The 20,910-nt window shown below is 33.8% G+C and overlaps 1 protein-coding gene across 1 annotated transcript in view; it reads right to left on the reverse strand.

Moving 5' to 3' along the window:
- The window catches only part of LOC133185507 (protein eva-1 homolog C-like), a 43,857-nt gene that overhangs the window by 18,759 nt on the left and 4,188 nt on the right, over positions 1-20,910 (reverse strand). The window contains exon 2 of the mRNA XM_061320783.1: positions 4,299-4,513. Coding sequence (XP_061176767.1) covers positions 4,299-4,513 — 215 coding nt within the window. The remainder of the gene's footprint in view (positions 1-4,298; positions 4,514-20,910) is intronic.

Genomic DNA, 20,910 nt, shown 5'->3' on the forward strand with positions numbered 1-20,910 from the left:
GGTGACCTGGTCGGTCAAAGATAGTCTTACCATTCAGCCCTGTTTATTCCATTCGTGACTTTGTACCCCTAATCCTTTAGGTATTCTGATCTTCTGAAACATTAACCTGTTTCCAATTTGTAAAACTATACACAGCACACCTACATGATTAAATATGCCAATTTTTTTATTTTAAAGCTCCCTTTTTTTATTTAATGAAAAGAAAAAGCAGACTTTTATTTTCTTATCAAGAGATCTGGCGGACAAAGTTGCCAATCATAGAGAAGTTTAGTATACTTGAACATACACTGAAAAAATAATCAATAGAGATTTTAAAGTGATAACACTATCAAATTTTAAATTGTACAAATGTTTATTGTCGATTCAAAACCTTGAATTAAAAACTAGTTACCACCAAAATAAAACATAAATTTAAACAATTATCAAATATGTTGCATTGTAAGTGTAAAGCCCAATAGAATTTAATGATTTTTAACTGATTTCAGTGATTTTGTGCTATATTTATTGTTTAACTGTGTGAAACTGACACATGGCATGTAAGAATTAATGACATTATCTACATTAGAGATCTGTTCTTTGCAGTTCTAAATCATTTGGTTCAAAGGACTTCTAAATACTTACTTTGAAAGCTGTCAACACACAAAATATCTGTTATCGCCTTGTCAATTAAAACTTATACTTAATATAATTCTAATGGAAAGGGAGGCTATGCAAGCTAAATGAATAGATCTGTGAAAAATTCCTAGAGAGATATGTTCAAATATCAGAATCAAAGGTTTGTTAAAGAAGTAGTAAAAAGCATTCAGCAAGCTTAAGATGGTAAAATGCATCTTGCAACACAAGCTTCATTACATTTGCTACTATAAAAACTTTGATTTTATTCAAAATGCAAAATATCATACACTGAAATGGGATTAAAAATTGTATTCCAATTACATGTATATATGGACCCATATATCAAACCTTGAAATATTGATTAAGAAATTAAACTTTCTAAGATATTCAAATATTTTCCTTTTTGTCATCACCCTAAAAAATCTATAATTTCTTTTTATCACTTTATAGGACATCATTGAGAAACTTTGAATGAAATATTAAACTTTATGCAGTTAAACTTATTCAAATTCATATAAAATTATATATTAACATAGATTTACTTGTTATTTTCATCATTTTCACTTATTAAATCTAATGAAATTTTACTGGATGTGTTACACCTCCCTAAAGGAACTAAAGGTACATCACATGTGTGGCCTCAGAAAAATCCTAATCTAGATACACCCTGAACAATTAACTTCACCTGTCCCGCCTTTTACTGTGTCAGTCTCACCTCTAAATGTTTGGTCCACCACCATTTTATAACACTTCTTCACAGGACACAGACTGCATTAACTTTGATTTATCCCCCATATACAATGGTCAAAATATGAGAAAGATGACACTGCTAGAGGTTCCCACACATCCCTAACTTTCTTATAGGGGTTAATATACCTTGACCCACTTTATTACCTGCTCAGGAAAAGTTATGGTAAATTGAGGCGGGGGGTTATGGGTAGGGATAAGAGGAGGAGATTTATATCATAATACAGATTGTGTATAGATCCACTGTACATTTACACAGATTGCTCTGAGTTTATCAAAATGTAAGATTTTCAGAATGTTTTTCTCCAAACGTTTCAAGGACTGCAGGATATACTTTAAAGAGACCTCAAGTCAGATTTATTTTTTTTTCAATTTGATCCACACTTGCAACATAACTGTTAAAATCCTCATGTTCTCTAAATTCTAACAACGTAAAAAAGAAAAAAAAGACATTGCATAAGAAGCACCCTTTGAGTTTGGTTTGAATTACACTGTAAAATGTTTACAGAAGATCAAAAGTGCAACAAGATCCCAAAGTAACAAAAGGGACATGCAACATCTCTTTGGAAATGGGCCCAGGAAGTAGGATAGTTGGAAATCCTTACTACCGTAATCAAGTGTAATTATCATGTTTAAATGATGACAATTGAGGATTCATGAGAGATAGGTGATGACAAAACGTAATTCCTATTACCGTGTGCTGCATATAGACCTAGGAACATAGGATGGTAAACAATGCATCATGTTTGCGAAGTTGAAATTCGATTGTCTCCTGCTGAAATTTTCACCTGTTACCTCAGTTATCAAGATAAGTGTTAGTTACCTGGATTGGGTAGAAATGCGTAAAAAGATACCTTTACTGAAACCCATGGAGAAAACGGTTATCAGGAAGATTAAAAGAATTTTTTTGAAACTTTTTTTGGATAGCTGAGTGCATTTGATGAAAACCCACCCACTTTATTCCACACAGAGCATGACATGTTTCAGTATATGCTTAAACCCTGTATGCTTTAATTGATTGGATATCATAAATGATATCTTTCTCCCAGAATCCCCCCCCCCCCCCCAAAAAAAAAAAAATGATTATAAAAGAACTACTTAGCTCCATCTTTATCTAATCATATTGTTATGTTTGTTATTCCTTTTATGCAAGTTTGGTTTGAGTGACAAATTTTTGTCTGCTATCTGTTGAAATCGACACTTTGACGTGATTGATTTGGCTTTGGCGTAGATTAGTGGGTTATTACAATCACCTGACAAATCTCAGATCTACCTGGGACCAAAGCAAATAAAGGACACATGACAAAAAATAAACAGCATTCTCTAAATATAAATGTTGCTGGTCAATCTGTCTTGAATTCTGTTTAAGCATGTACTAAAAATACTGGAAATGGAGAGAGAGTTTAAACTTCATCAGTCGCCAAGGGAAATAACCCCTGTTTCACAATGTTTCAAATATTTTTACATCACTAAAGTAACTCAGATGAATTGTCAACAGGTAAATTATGTTTGGATGATAAAGATACAAATAGATCTCAATTTTGTACCACCTTATTGTACCATTTTACATAACAATAACAACCCTACTCCAAATAGATAGGAAATTACACAAGACACTTGAAACAAGTGGCTATGTAACCAATTAAAGTCAGAAAAAAAATGAGCATGGTGACATTTGGGGCTTGGGTTTCTGTTTAATTTCTTCGATTTTCAGGTTTCACCCAGTGTCATGAAAGTCAATCTCTCAAGGTGTGGTTTTGTTCTCGACGGTGAGTCACTGTTGTGTACCCCTATAAACGTCAGCCTTAAAGTCCTCTCCATTAAAATTCTATGACCGAATAACGGGGAATTTCTAGCTTGTGATATCCTCTTATTTATATGCAGAATAGTTTCAATTCCTTATTAGGTTTCGAAACCACTCCATTCCAGCTGAGCTGTTGCAGATAATGAGTTCTGTTCAAGGTGAACTCACCATGTTTTTTTTTTCTCTCTCTAAAACTTAATTCCACCAAAATAACCACCATTCCATGAACTGTACCCAGAAACTAGCTAGTTGACAAGAAACAAGATGGTATTTCAACAATAGTTTTTTACAGATTCATTTTACCAGCAGAGTATGCTTATACTTCCACAGAATCAGAAACTCAAAAAAATATGTCGATGGACCAAGCATGCTACAAGCTGTTTAAATTCAATCCCTAAATGCAAAATTATGTGTAGTATATATGCAAGTTTTTTTTTTTTAGATGAATCTTGTTCTAGCAAAAGGTCAAGAATCTTGGAAAGCAAGAGGATGAAGGTTAAAATATTTTAAGTTGACTTATATGTGTTCCCTCAGTGGTTGAGGAATTAAGAACCTGGCCATGTGCACCTGCGAACAACCCTATTCAAATAATCTTACAGAATGAGAAAACTAGTATCATTACCGGCCTCATTAATTTTCTTGTAAACAGACCTGGATCAAAGCAAGGAGCCCTGGAATTTAATTCTTTAGTGTTGGAAAATGGGATCTGTGTCACTGCCCAAACCAGGATTGCTCATGAAGGACTCATTTCAAAAACAGGGTCTCCACTGGGTGTGTCAATGAAAATTCTTACCCCTCCCTCATTATTGATAGAAGCAAATTGAATAAGTCATTACTTGTACCCATCCAACTCTCTGGGTAAATATTCAATGCATAAGATTCTTTTATAAGAGCTTTGGGTGTAAATTCAAAAGTGACATATGTTTGACAACAACCTTGAAAAATAATGAAAAGGTGAAAGTTTTCAGATTCACAGTTAGGTATAAAGACACTTCCTTTAATGATTTTTTTTATGCCCCTCTTGGATGAAAAACTTTTGAAAGATAATTTATCCCCCTTACAGATGCCTGCAATAGACTTCTATGAAGACAGCTTCAAGATTTTAATTGCTACAGATCGACTTCTGCCTTACCCTTAAAGAGGTAGTTGCTAGGCAGTTTGTGTCCTCTTGGAACCATTCATCTTGATACAAATCCTTCTTTGGGGGACACATTTCATAACTTGGGACCTGTCGGCCATATTGTGAAAACTGAATGCTGATCATGGTGGCGGGCGGGCAATAGGGTTCCATCATTTCTCCGTCACATGCAGTGGCTTCGAATGTCTCTAACGTACTAGAAAGTAGTCCTACAATGACAAAATATCTGTCTCAATGATCTGTTACATATTAATAAATCCAAAATTGACATGTCTAAGGTTATACAAACCGATAAGTATCAGGTAAGAAGTAATTATAACCATATTCAATTTTATTTCAAAGTATTTTTCCTGATAATTAAGGATATACTATGTGTGATAATGATATCAACCTGTAGTGACAAAAAACTCTTCCATATCAACATTGAGAATACTCTCAAACTCTGTATATTGATAGGTGTCACTTATGTTTAATTCACATACAGGAGATGTGGCAATGTGCCACTAACTGTAACCAGTACTGACTTTTCAGCTGACAGACAAGTACTATAAAAGACTACACCTGAGAGGAAACTTCTGATAGATTACAAGCTCTGATAATGATTGCTATTACCACATGAAGAAACACATCATAGTCAATATCTACAATAGTTACTACATATTGTAATGCAAGACAATTGCCAGTAACCAAAAGGTGTAACAAGAATGCTCCTTGTCATAGATTTCATAAAATTTTTGAAAATTCACCAACATTGTACCCTTTTAATGAATCATTGTTTTAAATCTCTGTCAGGATATTTCAGTGTTAGTAAATGAAAGCTACTTAATCAGTATATTTACAAGATCTTTCTGTGATCTAGGGTTACTCTAAATGACAAGTCACTGCTTAGGGATCAACTCAATGTCAGACCAAACAAGGACATGTCTATTCCTCTTTTTCCACTGTAGGCCTACTTTAGTCAGAGAATGATAACTTAGAGCATTACATCTGTCTAATAATAATAAGCACTCATGAAAATTACTTTCCATGTCAATTTATTATTCAATTAATTATTTTTCAATTTTGCTCCCTGAAATCAATGAAAAAGTTTTAAAAGTCTCCATGCTTATTTATCAGTTATCCATGATTGGCAGCCTAGGGTTTAATTAGGACAGCCCCAGTGATTGGCAGCCTAGAGGATAATTAGGATGGACAGACCCCCACTGCTGTGTGTGGCTATATGCAGCTGTCTCCCTATTTACAGCTCTATCTGACCAGATGCTGTTGACAGGATGTTATCTGTAGAAGAGGCAATATGCCACGGGACCGTATTGTACCCAAATTGATAATGATCACCGAGTTACTACAAAGATGTAACACTTACTACCTCCATTCCCTGATATTGTTATAATTATATTCATCATTATCACATCCATCCCTGTCAATGACAATATACAGCCATTAAATTTTATCTTTGCATATTTTTTTAAAAACACACTTATTGACTGACAATTTGAGATGAAAATGGTAAAACCAATATATTAGCAACTGAATCAAGGTGTAATTGATATAAAACTGAGAATGAAGGAGGGGGTGTACCTGTTTGTGAGGCAGAGGATTGCCTTCAAGTTTCATATGAAGATTGTTTTTAATGGCTACAAAGCATGTATCAATCTTCTTGTTTTCTGTCACAATAATATTGTTTAAATCAGGGGATCCACTAAATTTTTATTTAAAAAACACAGTTGAAACTGGCAGAACAAATTTGTCATATAATGTTACAATTCCCTTTTTTACTTTCTGCTATGGTACATTAATTGTAATGGTACTCCATAACGAATCTCTGTGCCACACTCCTCGAGGTCTAAACTTAATCCATCTCCTTTATTTAATATTTTTTTTAAATTTGTTTTTAATTTACCACATGTCATGCCTACAGTTTGTAAGGTGATCTGTTGGTCCCCGTGTAAACATATGACTTCTGGCCCATGGTCGTGGTCTGAAGTACATTATTTTGTGTTGATATTACCAATAGAACTTTGATCCACTCTGTTAATAAATTTGTCAGTCCTGGCCTTTCTACGCATTCAACATTAATTTTTCATTCAAGCATTCCTCTTCTATACTATAAAGAAGAGTGTCAAAATTTTATGGGTCTTGAACAAATTACCATCGAGGAGTAAGTGCCCATTTTACACTAAACTTAGACACTGGGCATGGAATTAATGGATCTTAAGTAATCTTTGCCATAACAAACACCTAAGACAATTTTACAGAGCTTTAGTTTTGATCAACAATTACCAGTGAGATTTTCCTCCATCAAAACATTTTGCATTTTAAGTTAGCTACAAATCAAATTGGAAATTCAAATGTCCAATATAATTCATATTTAGTGATTGCAAGACCTTCAGAGCCTGAATGCCTTTAATAGGAGAGGTTTTTTAACAAGAGGTTGTTACAAACTCATTGAGATAACCCAAATTTAATCCTTCCTTAGCTGTGGTTAGCCATATCTGGTATAGTTATGTACCTTAGCTGCTAAATTATCATTCTATTCAGTAATCATATTTTTGAAGACTTCCTTCAACATTCTAAAACTTTTCTGTTGGATTTAACTTAAAAACATTGTAGAATATAATACAGTAAAACTTGTTTAATCCAGAAGTTATGTATTGTGAAATCTTGTCTGCTATGATGAAAACATTTAGTTTCTTTCACTTAATTCATTTGTTTAAAATGTTTTTATAATCTAATCCAGAAAGTTGTTGAAACTTCATTTGGCTAATTTCCATGGAACCAGTGTGTCCAGACATATTATTTTTTTGCATGGTTTCTTTGCATGACAATTTTCAATCAGTTGTAGTTAGATTCAAAGGTATATCAGGCATTTCTCAGAACAGAACTCCCATGCATAAATGGAATTGCATATACATGCACCCAAGAATGATTAACAAGCCTTATCAACAATCGACATGACCAAATCTCTGTTCTGACACATCAAACAATTTCTTTTCATGGAAACATGCAAAGTCCAAACAAACTTTACATTCTCTTCACCGATTTCAGGTGTTTGTCTTGAAAAATTGCACTCGGTGCACACTTCAAATACAGAGCTGCAATTCACCAAAACATTTAGCATGCCATGTTTGTCTCTCATAAATAATAATGGTACTCCTTTAATAGTTTCATTTTTTTTACATTTCATTCACAAAAGATTTTAGAGCTAATCAGGCTGTCACATATTAGGACTCTAATGTCAATAAGGTTTAATTATCCGCAAACATTACTAAATTTGCCAGGAAAATTTGTTTTCATAAACCATCAGCGTTAAATACTTCAAGTCACGATCTGACAAGGTTTGATTTTTACACAGAAGCCATGATATGAGCCACCCAGAAAAGTGAAATAAATAAATTCTAAACAGTTAACACAAATTTGCTTAAAACAAACAAACAAACCCTGAACCTAGTCATTGACAAATATTATCTACAACATACTGTACTCTTGTAGCATATAATGGCACATGATGTCCAGTCATATGAGGAACTCATAAACTTTTACATCTTGTGATTGGTCATCTACAAAATTACTTTGTTAAAAATTATTCTGATTCTACATGAAGTACATATTAAAAAGATATGTTGGAGTTCCTTATTGGCAATATCTATATAGTCTTTGGGAACCAGGTCTTCCAACAATCTGTTGGAATATCCATGGGCATTAATTGTGCTCCTTTGTTAGCTGTGGCCTGTAAACTTGACATTAAGATATAGCAATGATGTTTTATCATTTAACAATAGTTACTTTCATTCGTATGTTGATTTGATATATCCTAGTGAGCTTAAAATTAAAGACACTACAGAGTCTGCCACATCTTTTTCATATTTGGATGTTTTACTGACTATAGATGATAAGGGCCAACTAACAACTAAACTGTATAACAAACAGGATGACTTCAGCTTTTCCATCGTCAACTTCCCTTATTTATTTAGTAATATTTCAACATCACCTGCATATGGTGTTTATGTCTCCCAACTGATTTGATATGAAAGAGCATGCTCTGAGTATGGTCAATTTTTAAACAGAAGCAAGCTACTGACAGATAAGTTGATGTTGCAAAGATTTCAACAACCCCATTTAAAGCCAGCTCTTCACAAATTCTATGGTCATATAAAGACCTTGTTTGTAAATACAACTTATCATTGGGTTGTATTATGTCTTACATGTTTGATACCATATGTGATGCCATTGCTTTTATACTAAATTTGACTACAGAGTACATTGCATACCTGATTAATACATAGGGCTCATGGTGGATGTGACCAGTCAACAGGATATGCTTATTCCTCCTAGGCACCTGTAGACCTTTTCACAAAAAATCTTACGACATATTTTTATCTTAAGTGAAAACTTATGATAAAAATCGTTTTCACAAAAAGTCTTAAGAAAGTCCTAAGTGCAAAATCTGTCGTAACTTTACGAGAGCCCCAACCCTCTCTTAATGATCAGTCAACAGGAGATGCTAACTCCTCCTAGGCACCTGATCCCATCTCTGGTGTTTCCAGGGGTCCAGGTTTTTGCCCTGTTCATGATTTGTTTTATTTTACTGGGTTTAAGAGATTGATCACTGTTCGTTATCTTCACCTTTTACATTACAATAGTGAAATCTATGGCAATGCAATGAAGTAATGAAAGGGAGACATACATTAAGTCCAACTTGCCTAGATTTTAACTAATGACACCAGAGCAGAAATAACATATAAGAAAAGCTACTCCAATGTAAGCAACAAAGATTTAGGTGTGACTGACCATGGGTGTGGAATCAATGTCATAGCGGCTACATAGGTCTACACAGAGATATGATCTTGAAGGATATGCTAGCCTAGCCACTACGTAGGGATAACATTTAACGTTAATTCATACAGTGCATTCAACAGACCTAGTAAATAATTCTAGCTTAGTGGCTAGGCTAGCTGCTAAGACCTTGCACAGCCCAAAACTTGTAGAAGCTAGGATGGGATTCTCTCAGATTCTGCCTGCAAACCTGATTAAAATCCCTATGGATAGTCTCATTAAAAATACACATCCTAATCCAGCAGTGGTTTCAGACAAGCAAGCTTAAATTTTCTCTTATGCACTAAAGCTCAGCTCTATCCTACAATCTATGGTAATTAAACTAAATGATGATGCATTTGGAAGCCCACTGCATGCAGAAACATGCACAATGTAATTATTTTCAGATAATTATGGCTGGAATTTGATATTATGATTATGTTATTTTCACTGGGCTATGATTTTTTTATTTTAATTAAAATTATTATGTCATGTTCTGACTGTGCTAAATTGTGTATTCGTGTATTCTAAAGAAGTATTAATATAACAAAATCATAAAGAAATAATCAAATATTTTATATGATCGATTCTGCATAAAAAAATCAATCTGGAAGATTTCGGCATAATGGTGTAAATACAAGTGTGTTTTCATTCATATCCTAGCTGGGGACGTCATTAAAGGATTTCATATCCAATAATTATAATGATTTTAACAGGGCCTATGTATTGGACTTAAATTCATAATTTCAAACACTGTTAGACCAACTGAGACTATAAAAAAGTCTCCATTTCAAATATGTTCTCAACACTGAGAAAGATAAAAGTGATGTTCAAATACTAAATATACATTACAGTTTTAATGGCATTCCAAAGCATTCATTTCATTCAGACCAATATAATGATGGCTTGAGAAGAAATCTGATATTTTGATTTTTATCTACCCATATTTGTCAAACAATTTCCCACTTTCCTTTCTGTTGTATAAATATGGATCAAAAGGAATGCCCCAGCACAAAATGGATGATGATTTTATTCGGAAGACTGTTAATTAATATGAAAGACATTCTGCTTATAGAAGAAAACTAATGTAAGAGCAAATACTGAAAAAGTGATTCAGGAAAAAAAAATGACCAGGACTTCAAAGTATGGCTGGCCATTTCTTTATTTCTTTGTTCTTATATTGAAATGTTTTCAATTAACAATAAAAAAAATATGATGGGGACAAAGAAATCGATCAAAGGCAATCAGGCACCATTCACACTCACATCTCTTGATTATTAAAGTTTGTCAGGACTTTGATACTTCAAGCTTAAAATAAACATGGGAGGGGCTGATCCACCTGGCAAAGGTTGCATTCCTTACAAAGGCCATCAGCAGTAGACTGAGCCAACATCACGGGTCCTAATACTCTGCTTCAAAGGGTGCCAATTAGAGACCCATTTATTTTTTTTTATCAGAGAGTGTGATTCATGGAATCAAATTAGCATCATTTGACACTAGAAACCTTTTTTGCTGCTTGATAAAGGGAGTTAATACATCACAAATTGGAAGTTCTCTAGATTCGGATTTTTTTTTCTGTGCTTTTAATAATGACAAAGAATTATGATCATATTCAAATTTAGTATGCTAATGAATATACAACGTAGATTAATTATGACAATCAAATTAAATGGAAGATCTTGCTGTTCTTCATCTTGTAGATAAATAGTATACTTAACCCTCTTTCTCTCTCTCTTCTATCACATACATACAAATTAACAGAATGTCAGATGCTACTATCATAAATTTTTGTCAAAGATCTCCTTTGAAGTCAGTAAAGAATGACTTTCCATGTGTGATATACATAACCTGAGCTCAGATTTTAACAAAGCATTCCTGACCTCAGTCTACCTTACAGAGGGAACGGTAAGACATAAAGCTTAGATAAAACCCTATCCCCTGTTACATCAGACTGGGTGAACAATAAGAAAAGGATACCAAATTATTGTGCAATGAGAGCCCCCCTCTCCTTCTGTTTTCATCTTCCTCATTTTTTAATGTGATAAATGGGTGACTGACACTTAATCTACATTCCTCTACCATCTATGCCTCTTATAAAAAGTCAAAGATCTGTATTTAATTAATAATTCTGATGTCTTTACAAGTTAATTGGTTAAGTAAATTGTTTGTAGGGGATGACTGACAGAAATGGAACCCCCTTCCAAAGTGCAAAACATCTCCTCGAAGCATTTTATCAACAGTCCACTGAAAAACTTTTATATACAGTTAAACTTTGGTATCTCGAATACAATGGATATGTCAAAGTGATTGCAAGACCCAAGTCCTTTTTCTTTGAGTATTTTAATTATCCTCAATACCTCAAACCCAAGGGTATCTCGAAGTTTTTTTCTTGGTCCCATTGAGTTCGAGATAATGAGGTTTGATTGTACTTATGATCTCATTTAGAGGATTTGTAACTTTTACTTAACCTCCATTCCTGGAGCTATTAAATTCTACACATTTAAGAAGGAAGAAAGCCATATAACTATAAAGCAAGACCTTGTGCCCCATCTTGCATTCATTTTTCTCACAGTTCCTCCACCAATTCAAAGCACTGGGTTATAATTATTTGCTTTAAACAGGGCATAAAGATGTTAAATGTATAATACTATATTACACTCCTCTATGAAAATAATTCTTCTGGGGCACTAGGGCATTGCAGATGAAAGTGAAAACTTTCATTACCTCTAGATCAGACAGTATGTTAAAACTTATAAATGAGAAATAATGTACTTTTACGAAAATCGATTTCAGAGATAAACCTAAGAAGAGCAAGAAAGAAAAGGGGGACCTTAATTATATCTAGAGAGACGCTCCTAGGGAAAAAGATGATCTTTATTTTGTGAAAGTGTAAGATGTATCACCCTCGGTGGTCTGACCTGTTGTGTAAACAGGTATGCAACACTAAAGGAGAAATTCACATTAAGCTTCCGATTTCACATTTTAAACCTTTAAAAGCGGCAACACGACGACAGTGTCATTTGTAACAAAGTTTCTTTTGTGTGACTGTTGGTAATTTCCTGTGTTTTCAGAATTTTTATGACCAGAAAATATCTTTTTTGTTTAACTTAATAATCTCACCTATTATAATGCATAAAATTAAATTTCACATTTTATGAAATTTGCCTAAAAGACAAGGAAATTTAAAGAGCACTGCATGTTGCTCCTGGTTAAACTGTGTTCACTTAGGAATTTTAAAATAGAAATTGATTGCAAATGCATCCATATTAAATATATAAATGATACTCTGATTTTCCCAAATTTTAATTTTTGATAAACTTCAATTATAAATGTTTACACAGGAGCTTCTAATTATGCCAGCATTAAATAAATGGACAGAATATGACAGTTGACCTATGACCTGGTACCAGCATGTGACCCACGTCAATCCACTGTCTTCAGTATTTTCTTAATTGCCAACTATTGAACATCCTGGGGAAAATCAGCAGATAGCAGTATCACCCAGCAGGATGACCGATGCCTGGGATTAGTAAAATAAAAGCCAAAGTGGACAATTTGTCATTCTATGCCACATGTCCCCTTCAGAATAATTTGTTTAATTTTGTTTAAGCCCAAAACATGTGGGGGTGCACCACTTCCAATCTGCGTATAATTTTCCCCAATAATTTTATGAATGCAGCATTGCACACCTGGGTTAGACTGGAAAACCAATACATTCCTTTATTTTCATTATGAAACAAAGACCTCAAAGAATATTAATTTACCAAAAAGAAAAAAAAAAACGTTTGGGACATTTTCTTTCATCCTTTGACTTAATTGGAATGGATATCCTCCAAAAAATGTAGAAAATATTTAATCATAATATGTATCTGTATTATGAGCCTGTCTTATTCATCTGCTACAATTCTCATAACATAGCAAGATGGCACCCAATTTCTCTCAAATGTTTATCTTAGTTGCAGAGTCCATCATCATAAGCCTTTAACATGTTAGCTCAGCTTTAAATCTTTGGACTTTTTATTAATTTTGCATATGTTTGAGATACTAGCAATGAGTCCATTATAGACTACCTAACATAGATTAATATATAAGAACTCCATCCCCCGACAAAGGAATTGTGTAAATTGACACTGTCAAATATGGCCCTATTACCAGACATTTAGCAAAGTAATAATTATACACTGGGAACTTGAGTCTTCTAGAATGACTTGCAAACTTGAAGTAAACAAACCTAATTGATTTCTTTATACCAAAAGTTAAAGTCAGATGAGATAAGGCAGTCTATTAGATTTAATTTAAATTGAAATATAATGATAATATATCAAGTGCATATGGAAAATGTTCAACATCATTTAAGAATTTAACAGTCATTTCACAATGATTTTAATTTAAAACTCTTGATCACTGCAATCCAAATTCACACAAGAAATTCAGAATAATTGCAAAGACACAATCACACATCCCATCACACATTCAGCACTAAAAAAGCATCTGTATAGATCATTAACAAAATTTGTCATCAGACAGCAGGACTGCTTGTGGTTAAGTTATTTCCCTTGAAACAATTTAGAATTAAGGGGAAGTAAGCAGTGTGATAACTGCAAAGGGAAGGAATCTTTTACCATGTTCATCTCTCTACTAGCTGTAATCATTCATGACCATTACTTTTCTTCTCATTTATTAATAAAAAGCATAATTTATGAAGTAGAATTACATTTATATCAGATATAAAACCACTATAACATAATTTAATTACCATAAATTTTAATGAACAGGGCCCTAATGTGGAATAAATGCCATTATCACTAATAGAAATGTGTGACCTTAGACCAACCCTTGGACTTTTACATGTAGTCAGGAACTGCTGTGTCAAATATCACTTCTGGGCATACCATTATTAAATGTGGACAATAAAATCAAAGGTATATACATTAACAAACAGCCCGTCTACTTACATTAACATGAAGCTAGAGAGAGGTTATCAGTCATGACTCATTGGGTACATTGAGCCAATATGCTGGCTGTTCAAATTCTTGGGTCACCTATTGTCAATAAGAGGAGTTGTGTAGGAGGTAGGGGGGAAATTAGATCTGGGGTGACAGTGTCTTGCTGACTTGTACAATTAATAACAATTATTTTGTCTAGGAATTCCTCTACCCACTGGGTCTACATCCTTTTTTGGTTTGCTTTCATCCACCCAATTTCCTTAATTAATTTATGAAATATTTTGCATCTCACAGTTCAAAATGTAGTCTGAACCTCATGGAGAGAGAGAGAGAGAGAGAGAGAGAGAGAGAGAGAGCTCTTTTGGTAAACCTATTGCCAATGTACTTATTTGCTTAACAGTTTGCCAATTGACAATACAAAAAGACATGGAATCATTTGATCAGAATACAAAGAGACATGGAATCGTTTGATCAGTTGAGAATTTGAAATAAAATTAATCTTCATTTCTGTGGAAAGATTAAATTATCTGCCACCTGTTAATGTTACATAACAGGGATCTTTAATAACTCCACCAACATACCTAAAATACTGTTTAGTTCTAAATGTCAACATTAAATATTTTAAGATAGAACAACACACTCCTATGAGGTATTTCTGAAACCCCTTTTTAAGTGTGTTGAACTAAAATGGAAAATCCATTCTATTCATATTAAGGGTGTCCATAGAACTGGGGAAAGAGTTGGTTAATGGTTGAATAATGGCATTAAATAAATATGTTACAACTTTGTATAATGTTGCTTGTGACTTTAGACTACATTGTATATATCTGTCAGTGGTACTTGAAAAGTCCCTAGAAATCACATATACCAAATACAAGTGACATCTGTTATCTTAATCCTTCCAAACAAATGCTAAGCCTCAAAGTACCAATTGTTGATTATTAACTGGTAAAGAAATTTCTCTTGCAAGACTGTATTATCTTTTCATATTCCATGTACTTCATAGCATTAAGTTTCTAAAAGTTAATAATGCCTATGTAATAATTACTCTAAAACATACATATACATGTATTAAAGCATGCAGCCATATTAATCAAATAAATCAACAGAAAATCTTGTCAGACACTTAATAAAAAAAAGATATAATAAAAAAAAAAACTCTGCCAATTGTGGCCGGAATATTTGCTCTATCAAAGAAATTCTGTTTGAAATGTAAGGCCCAGGTACAGAGGATAGAAGAGGCTACAAAGAATCTCTTTGCCTTACACCACTTAGTGTCCCAAATATTTCCAATCAAAAGTGTATTGATGTGAATGAAATCTTCCAACTTGATCATGATATCTTACAACAAAGCCCTCAATAGCTGGAATCCTGCCTGATTTTACAATAATTAAAGTATTACATGAAGTTTTAAGTCTTTCTACGGTTTAGCATGATTGTGGTCTTTGCGGTAACTTAATGGTTGCCCTGTGTAAATATTTGCTGTTGAATATATCTACACAGTATTACATGAAAATTCTTGATAGTCAGGACTAACAAACAGATGAATGGCACCACAAAGATTAGAAAGATTTACACAATCAAGTTCTACTTGTAATTCAGGACTGAAGAAAGCTCTATAAAGTCCTCAGTGTGTGCAACAGAAAAAAAGGGATCATAATTGAAATCATTTATTCTATCATGAACGTTTGCCATTATCTGCCCTGAAATCTGGTATATTTCAATTTAATTTGTCATTTCTGTGCAATAAATTTTTATGTAAATTAGAAAAAAATATTTTCACATGAACATCTTAAGTGCTTTTTCAAGTTTTCTGCTTCCTTACACTGCAAATTATATATATTTGAATGAATAACAGTTAGTTCCATATTCATTATATATATCCTTTAAAATACTAAATCCTTTTCATAGATTTATAATTCTATGAGAGTGAAACATGACATAGATTATTATGATTTAGTGTCTGTATCAGGTATAATGGCCTATAATGAGGATTTAAGCAATATCTTTTAAAATATTCAAGTTTACAAAATAAATTTATTTGTGTGCTCTAGATTGACTTGCAATTATATGAAGTCCCCTTGCCGTACTCAAACATCTCGCTGCTGATGGGGGTAGATAAGATTACTGCTGCGTCTTTTGAAGGTGACTTAATTTACAATGGACTTTCTCATGTGACAAGGAATGTAAATCAAAAAAAGATTTCAATAAAAAATAAAGCAAAGATCTTTTCAGCTTTAAGAGGGTCATGCAACGGTCACATAAACTTTTACATAACAAAGGGCTAAACCCTTTAGTGAAATAACAGAGTTTCTCAGAAGTACTAAGGGTGTAAAAAATAGAAAATGCTGGTATCCTCAAAAAATTAATTTTCCTCTCTTATCGGTGAATGTGGCACATTTTTCAATCTTAACTTCAAAAGAAATTCAGGTAAATAAAATGGGTCAAGAGTTGGTATCTAAAACCTCAATCATTGTAGTGGAAGGTGTTGTAAGGTGAGAATTCATTGCTGATAGAGAGAAATATGTCATCAATGCTCTGTCCCTAAAAAAAGGCATCGCCGCCTGGCCTTATCCTCAAAACTTTCATATAGCTACAGGAGTCTTACCTGGAGAGTTATAGCTCATCTATTTTTGAAATTATTAGATACCAGCAGTTTTAAAACTGTAATCCTTTTGAATAAATGATGAAATCTAGCTATGATAGTCATCTAACATTATAATGTTGCTGCAATGTGGATCTTTAATAACTTTCTGATATCAACACAGAATTCAAATATCATAAATAATACTGAATTAATAATTCAAAATGAAATCATCTTTGTACATCTGTTCTTGTATGTGTGTGTGTGTGTTAAATGGGGAGGGGGGGGGGTTCTGGTATTGTCAACCTTGTTTAATGGCCAAATGTTCAAAAAGTTCTTTCTCTCCCTCTTCATTATAGCCTTATATCATAGTAGCCTACTTCTATATTATTCTGTTTTATTTCTTTTGCTAACAATTAAAATTGTTATTAATCACCGTTTGCTGCAACTTCTTTGCCCTGCCCCCCTTCTCCACCCTTCCCCTCCCTGAGTATACAAAATACATGACTACTCTATAAGTAAATGTCCCCTTCACAATTCTCCTCCCAACATGGCGCTCTCTTAAACATGTTAAAACTCTTTTTTATGCAGATATTCAAAGTTGTGCATAGATAAGTATAATATGGTCTACTCAAGAAGAAATCACTTTACAAATGAGGAACACTTAAGAATGATAATTTTCAATTCCATTTTCACTATAGTTTGGCAATTGCATTGATCAATATGAGTGATTGATTATAAAGAATTGAAGGGCAAAAATGACTTGAAATTGTCACAACCCAGGCATGGCATCATACTGCGAAATAGCTTAATCCCCAAACTATCGCAAGCCTTCAAAGACTATTCAGATCCTATTTATATTAAATCTACATCACATCAAAAAACACCGAATTCATTAATCAAAACAAATTATTTTATCTTTCTATTGGATATATACATGCCCATAGTTTTCTCTATAGAAAATCAGAATAAACTCTCAGTGCCTGGTATTTATGACCAAAATATTGGGTAATTTGTTACCATAAATGATAGATCTCCAATTAAAAAAGGAGCATTTACAGAACAACAATTAAGCAACAGGTGTTGATATTCGGATTGAATCAACACAAATCAAAAGAGTTGTGACTAAGAATGTGAAAAATTTGATTGATGGTAGTTTTGTATAAAAACTGTTGATGCTTTAAGAATTCATAAGTAACAAATGAGAGCCATCACTCAAAGTATGATTCATCATACCTCTGTGTCAAATTATTTTATCTAACAATACATTTCATACCTGTACAAACTCCTTATTGAAATTCAATCTGAAAATTTTTCAAAGAAAGTGATTTTTTTTCATATTATGGAAACAACAACACTCAGGTAATCTGAATAACTGAGAAAATCCCAAAATACTTCATAATCTCATTAGTTGATGAGAAATATTGATGTGCTAAAATTGGAGTGCACTTATAATATTTATGTTATATGTTAACAATGTATAGTCAAAAGGAAGTCATTGGGGGATAAAAAAAACTCAAGTTATCACATCATGTGAAGATGTAGATACAATAAGCTTAACCTTTTGACCTGAACTTTAATCATGTGACCCAAAACCAAATAAAGTGCTTGTTAATGATTCTTCTACCTTAGTGATGAATTTGAAGATCAGGTTTAAAAAGAACAAGTGTCATATATAATTCAAGTGTTTAATGATATAAGAAAGTTTTACCACAGTAAATTTACGTAGACTAAGTGACCAACAGATATCTTCCTTTGTCCAGTGTGAATCGACTGAGTGACCTACAGATATCTTCCTTTGTCCAGTGTGAATCGACTGAGTGACCTACATATATCTTCCTTTAGTCAGTGTGAATGAGTGACCTATAGATATCCTCCTTTAGCCAGTGTGAATTGACTGAATGACCTACAGATATCTTCCTTTATCCAGTGTGAATTGACTGAGTGACTTTCAGATATCCTCCTTTATCCAGTGTGAATTGACTGGTAACCTGCAGATATCTTCCTTTATGTGAATTGACTAAGTGACCTACAGATATCTTCCTTCATCCAGTGTGAATTGACTGACTGACCTTCAGATATCTTCCTTTAGCAAGAGTGAATTAACTGAATGACCTACAGATACTTTCCTTCATCCAGTGTGAATTGACTGAGTGACCTACAGATATCATTCTTTATCCAGTATGAATTGACTGAGTGACCTTCAGATATCTTTCTTTATCCAGTGTGAATTGACTGAGTGACCTTCAGATATCTTTTTTTAACCAGTCTGAATTGACTGAGTGACCTACAGATATCTTTCTGTATCAAGTGTGAATTGACTAAGTGACCTTCAGATATCTTCCTTTATCCAGTGTGAATTGACTGAGTGACCTACAGATATCTTACTTTAGCCAGTGTGAATTGACTGAATGGCCTACAGATATCTTCCATTATCCAGTGTGAACTGACTGAGTGACCTTCAGATATCCTTCTTTATTCAGTGTGAATTGACTGAGTGACTTACAGATATCCTTCTTTATCCAGTGTGAATTGACTGAGTGACCTACAGATATCTTCCTTTAGCCAGTGTGAATTGACTGAATGACCTACAGATATCTTCCTTTATCCAGTGTGAACTGACTGTGTGACCTTCAGATATCCTTCTTTATCCAGTGAGAATTGACTGAGTGTCTTTCAGATATCCTTCTTTATCCAGTGTGAATTATTGAGTGACCTACAGATATCTTCCTTTATCCACTGTGAACTGACTTAGTGACCTTCAAATATCCTTCTTTATCCATAGAGAATTGACTGAGTGACCTTCAGATATCTTCCTTTATCCAGTGTGAACTGACTGAGTGACCTTCAGATATCTTTCTTTATCCAGTGTGAATTGACTGAGTGACCTTCAGATATCTTTCTTTATCCAGTGTGAATTGACTGAGTGACCTACAGATATCTTTCTGTATCAAGTGTGAATTGACTAAGTGACCTACAGATATCCTTCTTTCTCCAGTGTGAATTGACTGAGTGACCTACAGATATCTTCCTTTATCCAGTGTGAATTGACTGAATGACCTACAGATATGTTCCTTTAGCCAGTGTGAATTGACTGAATGACCTTCAGATATCTTCCTTTATCCAGTGTGAACTAACTGAGTGACCTTTAGATATCCTTCTTTATCCAGTGTGAATTGACTGAGTGACTTACAGATATCCTTCTTTATCCAGTGTGAATTGACTGAGTGACCTACAGATATCTTTCTTTATCCAGTGTGAATTGACTGAGTGACCTACAGATATCTTCCTTTATCCAGTGTGAACTGACTGAGTGACCTTCAGATATCCTTCTTTATCCAGTGAGAATTGACTGAGTGTCCTTCAGATATCTTTCTGTATCAAGTGCGAATTGACTAAGTGACCTACAGATATCCTTCTTTATCCAGTGTGAATTGACTGAATGACCTACAGATATCTTCCTTTATCCAGTGTGAATTGACTGAATGACCTACAGATATGTTCCTTTAGCCAGTGTGAATTGACTGAATGACCTTCAGATATCTTCCTTTATCCAGTGTGAACTAACTGAGTGACCTTTAGATATCCTTCTTTATCCAGTGTGAATTGACTGAGTGACTTACAGATATCCTTCTTTATCCAGTGTGAATTGACTGAGTGACCTACAGATATCTTCCTTTATCCAGTGTGAACTGACTGAGTGACCTTCAGATATCCTTCTTTATCCAGTGAGAATTGACTGAGTGTCCTTCAGATATCCTTCTTTATCCAGTGTGAATTATTGAGTGACCTACAGATATCTTCCTTTATCCAGTGTGAAATGACTGAGTGACCTATAGATATCTTCTTTTAGCCAGTGTGAAATGACTGCATGACCTACAGATATCTTCCTTTATCCACTGTGAACTGATTTAGTGACCTTCAAATATCCTTCTTTATCCATTGAGAATTGACTGAGTCACCTTCACCTTCAGATATCTTCCTTTATCCAGTGTGAATTGACTAAGTGACCTACAGATATCCTTCTTTATCCAGTGTGAATTGACTGAATGACCTACAGATATCTTCCTTTATCCAGTGTGAATTGACTGAATGACCTACAGATATGTTCCTTTAGCCAGTGTGAATTGACTGAATGACCTTCAGATATCTTCCTTTATCCAGTGTGAACTGAGTGACCTTTAGATATCCTTCTTTATCCAGTGTGAATTGACTGAGTGACTTACAGATATCCTTCTTTATCCAGTGTGAATTGACTGAGTGA

Source organism: Saccostrea echinata, unplaced genomic scaffold (assembly GCF_033153115.1).
Source record: "Saccostrea echinata isolate AGI-Se365-2 ecotype Australia unplaced genomic scaffold, CSIRO_AGI_Sech_v1 ptg000012l, whole genome shotgun sequence".
NCBI classification, from domain to species: Eukaryota; Metazoa; Mollusca; class Bivalvia; order Ostreida; family Ostreidae; genus Saccostrea; species Saccostrea echinata.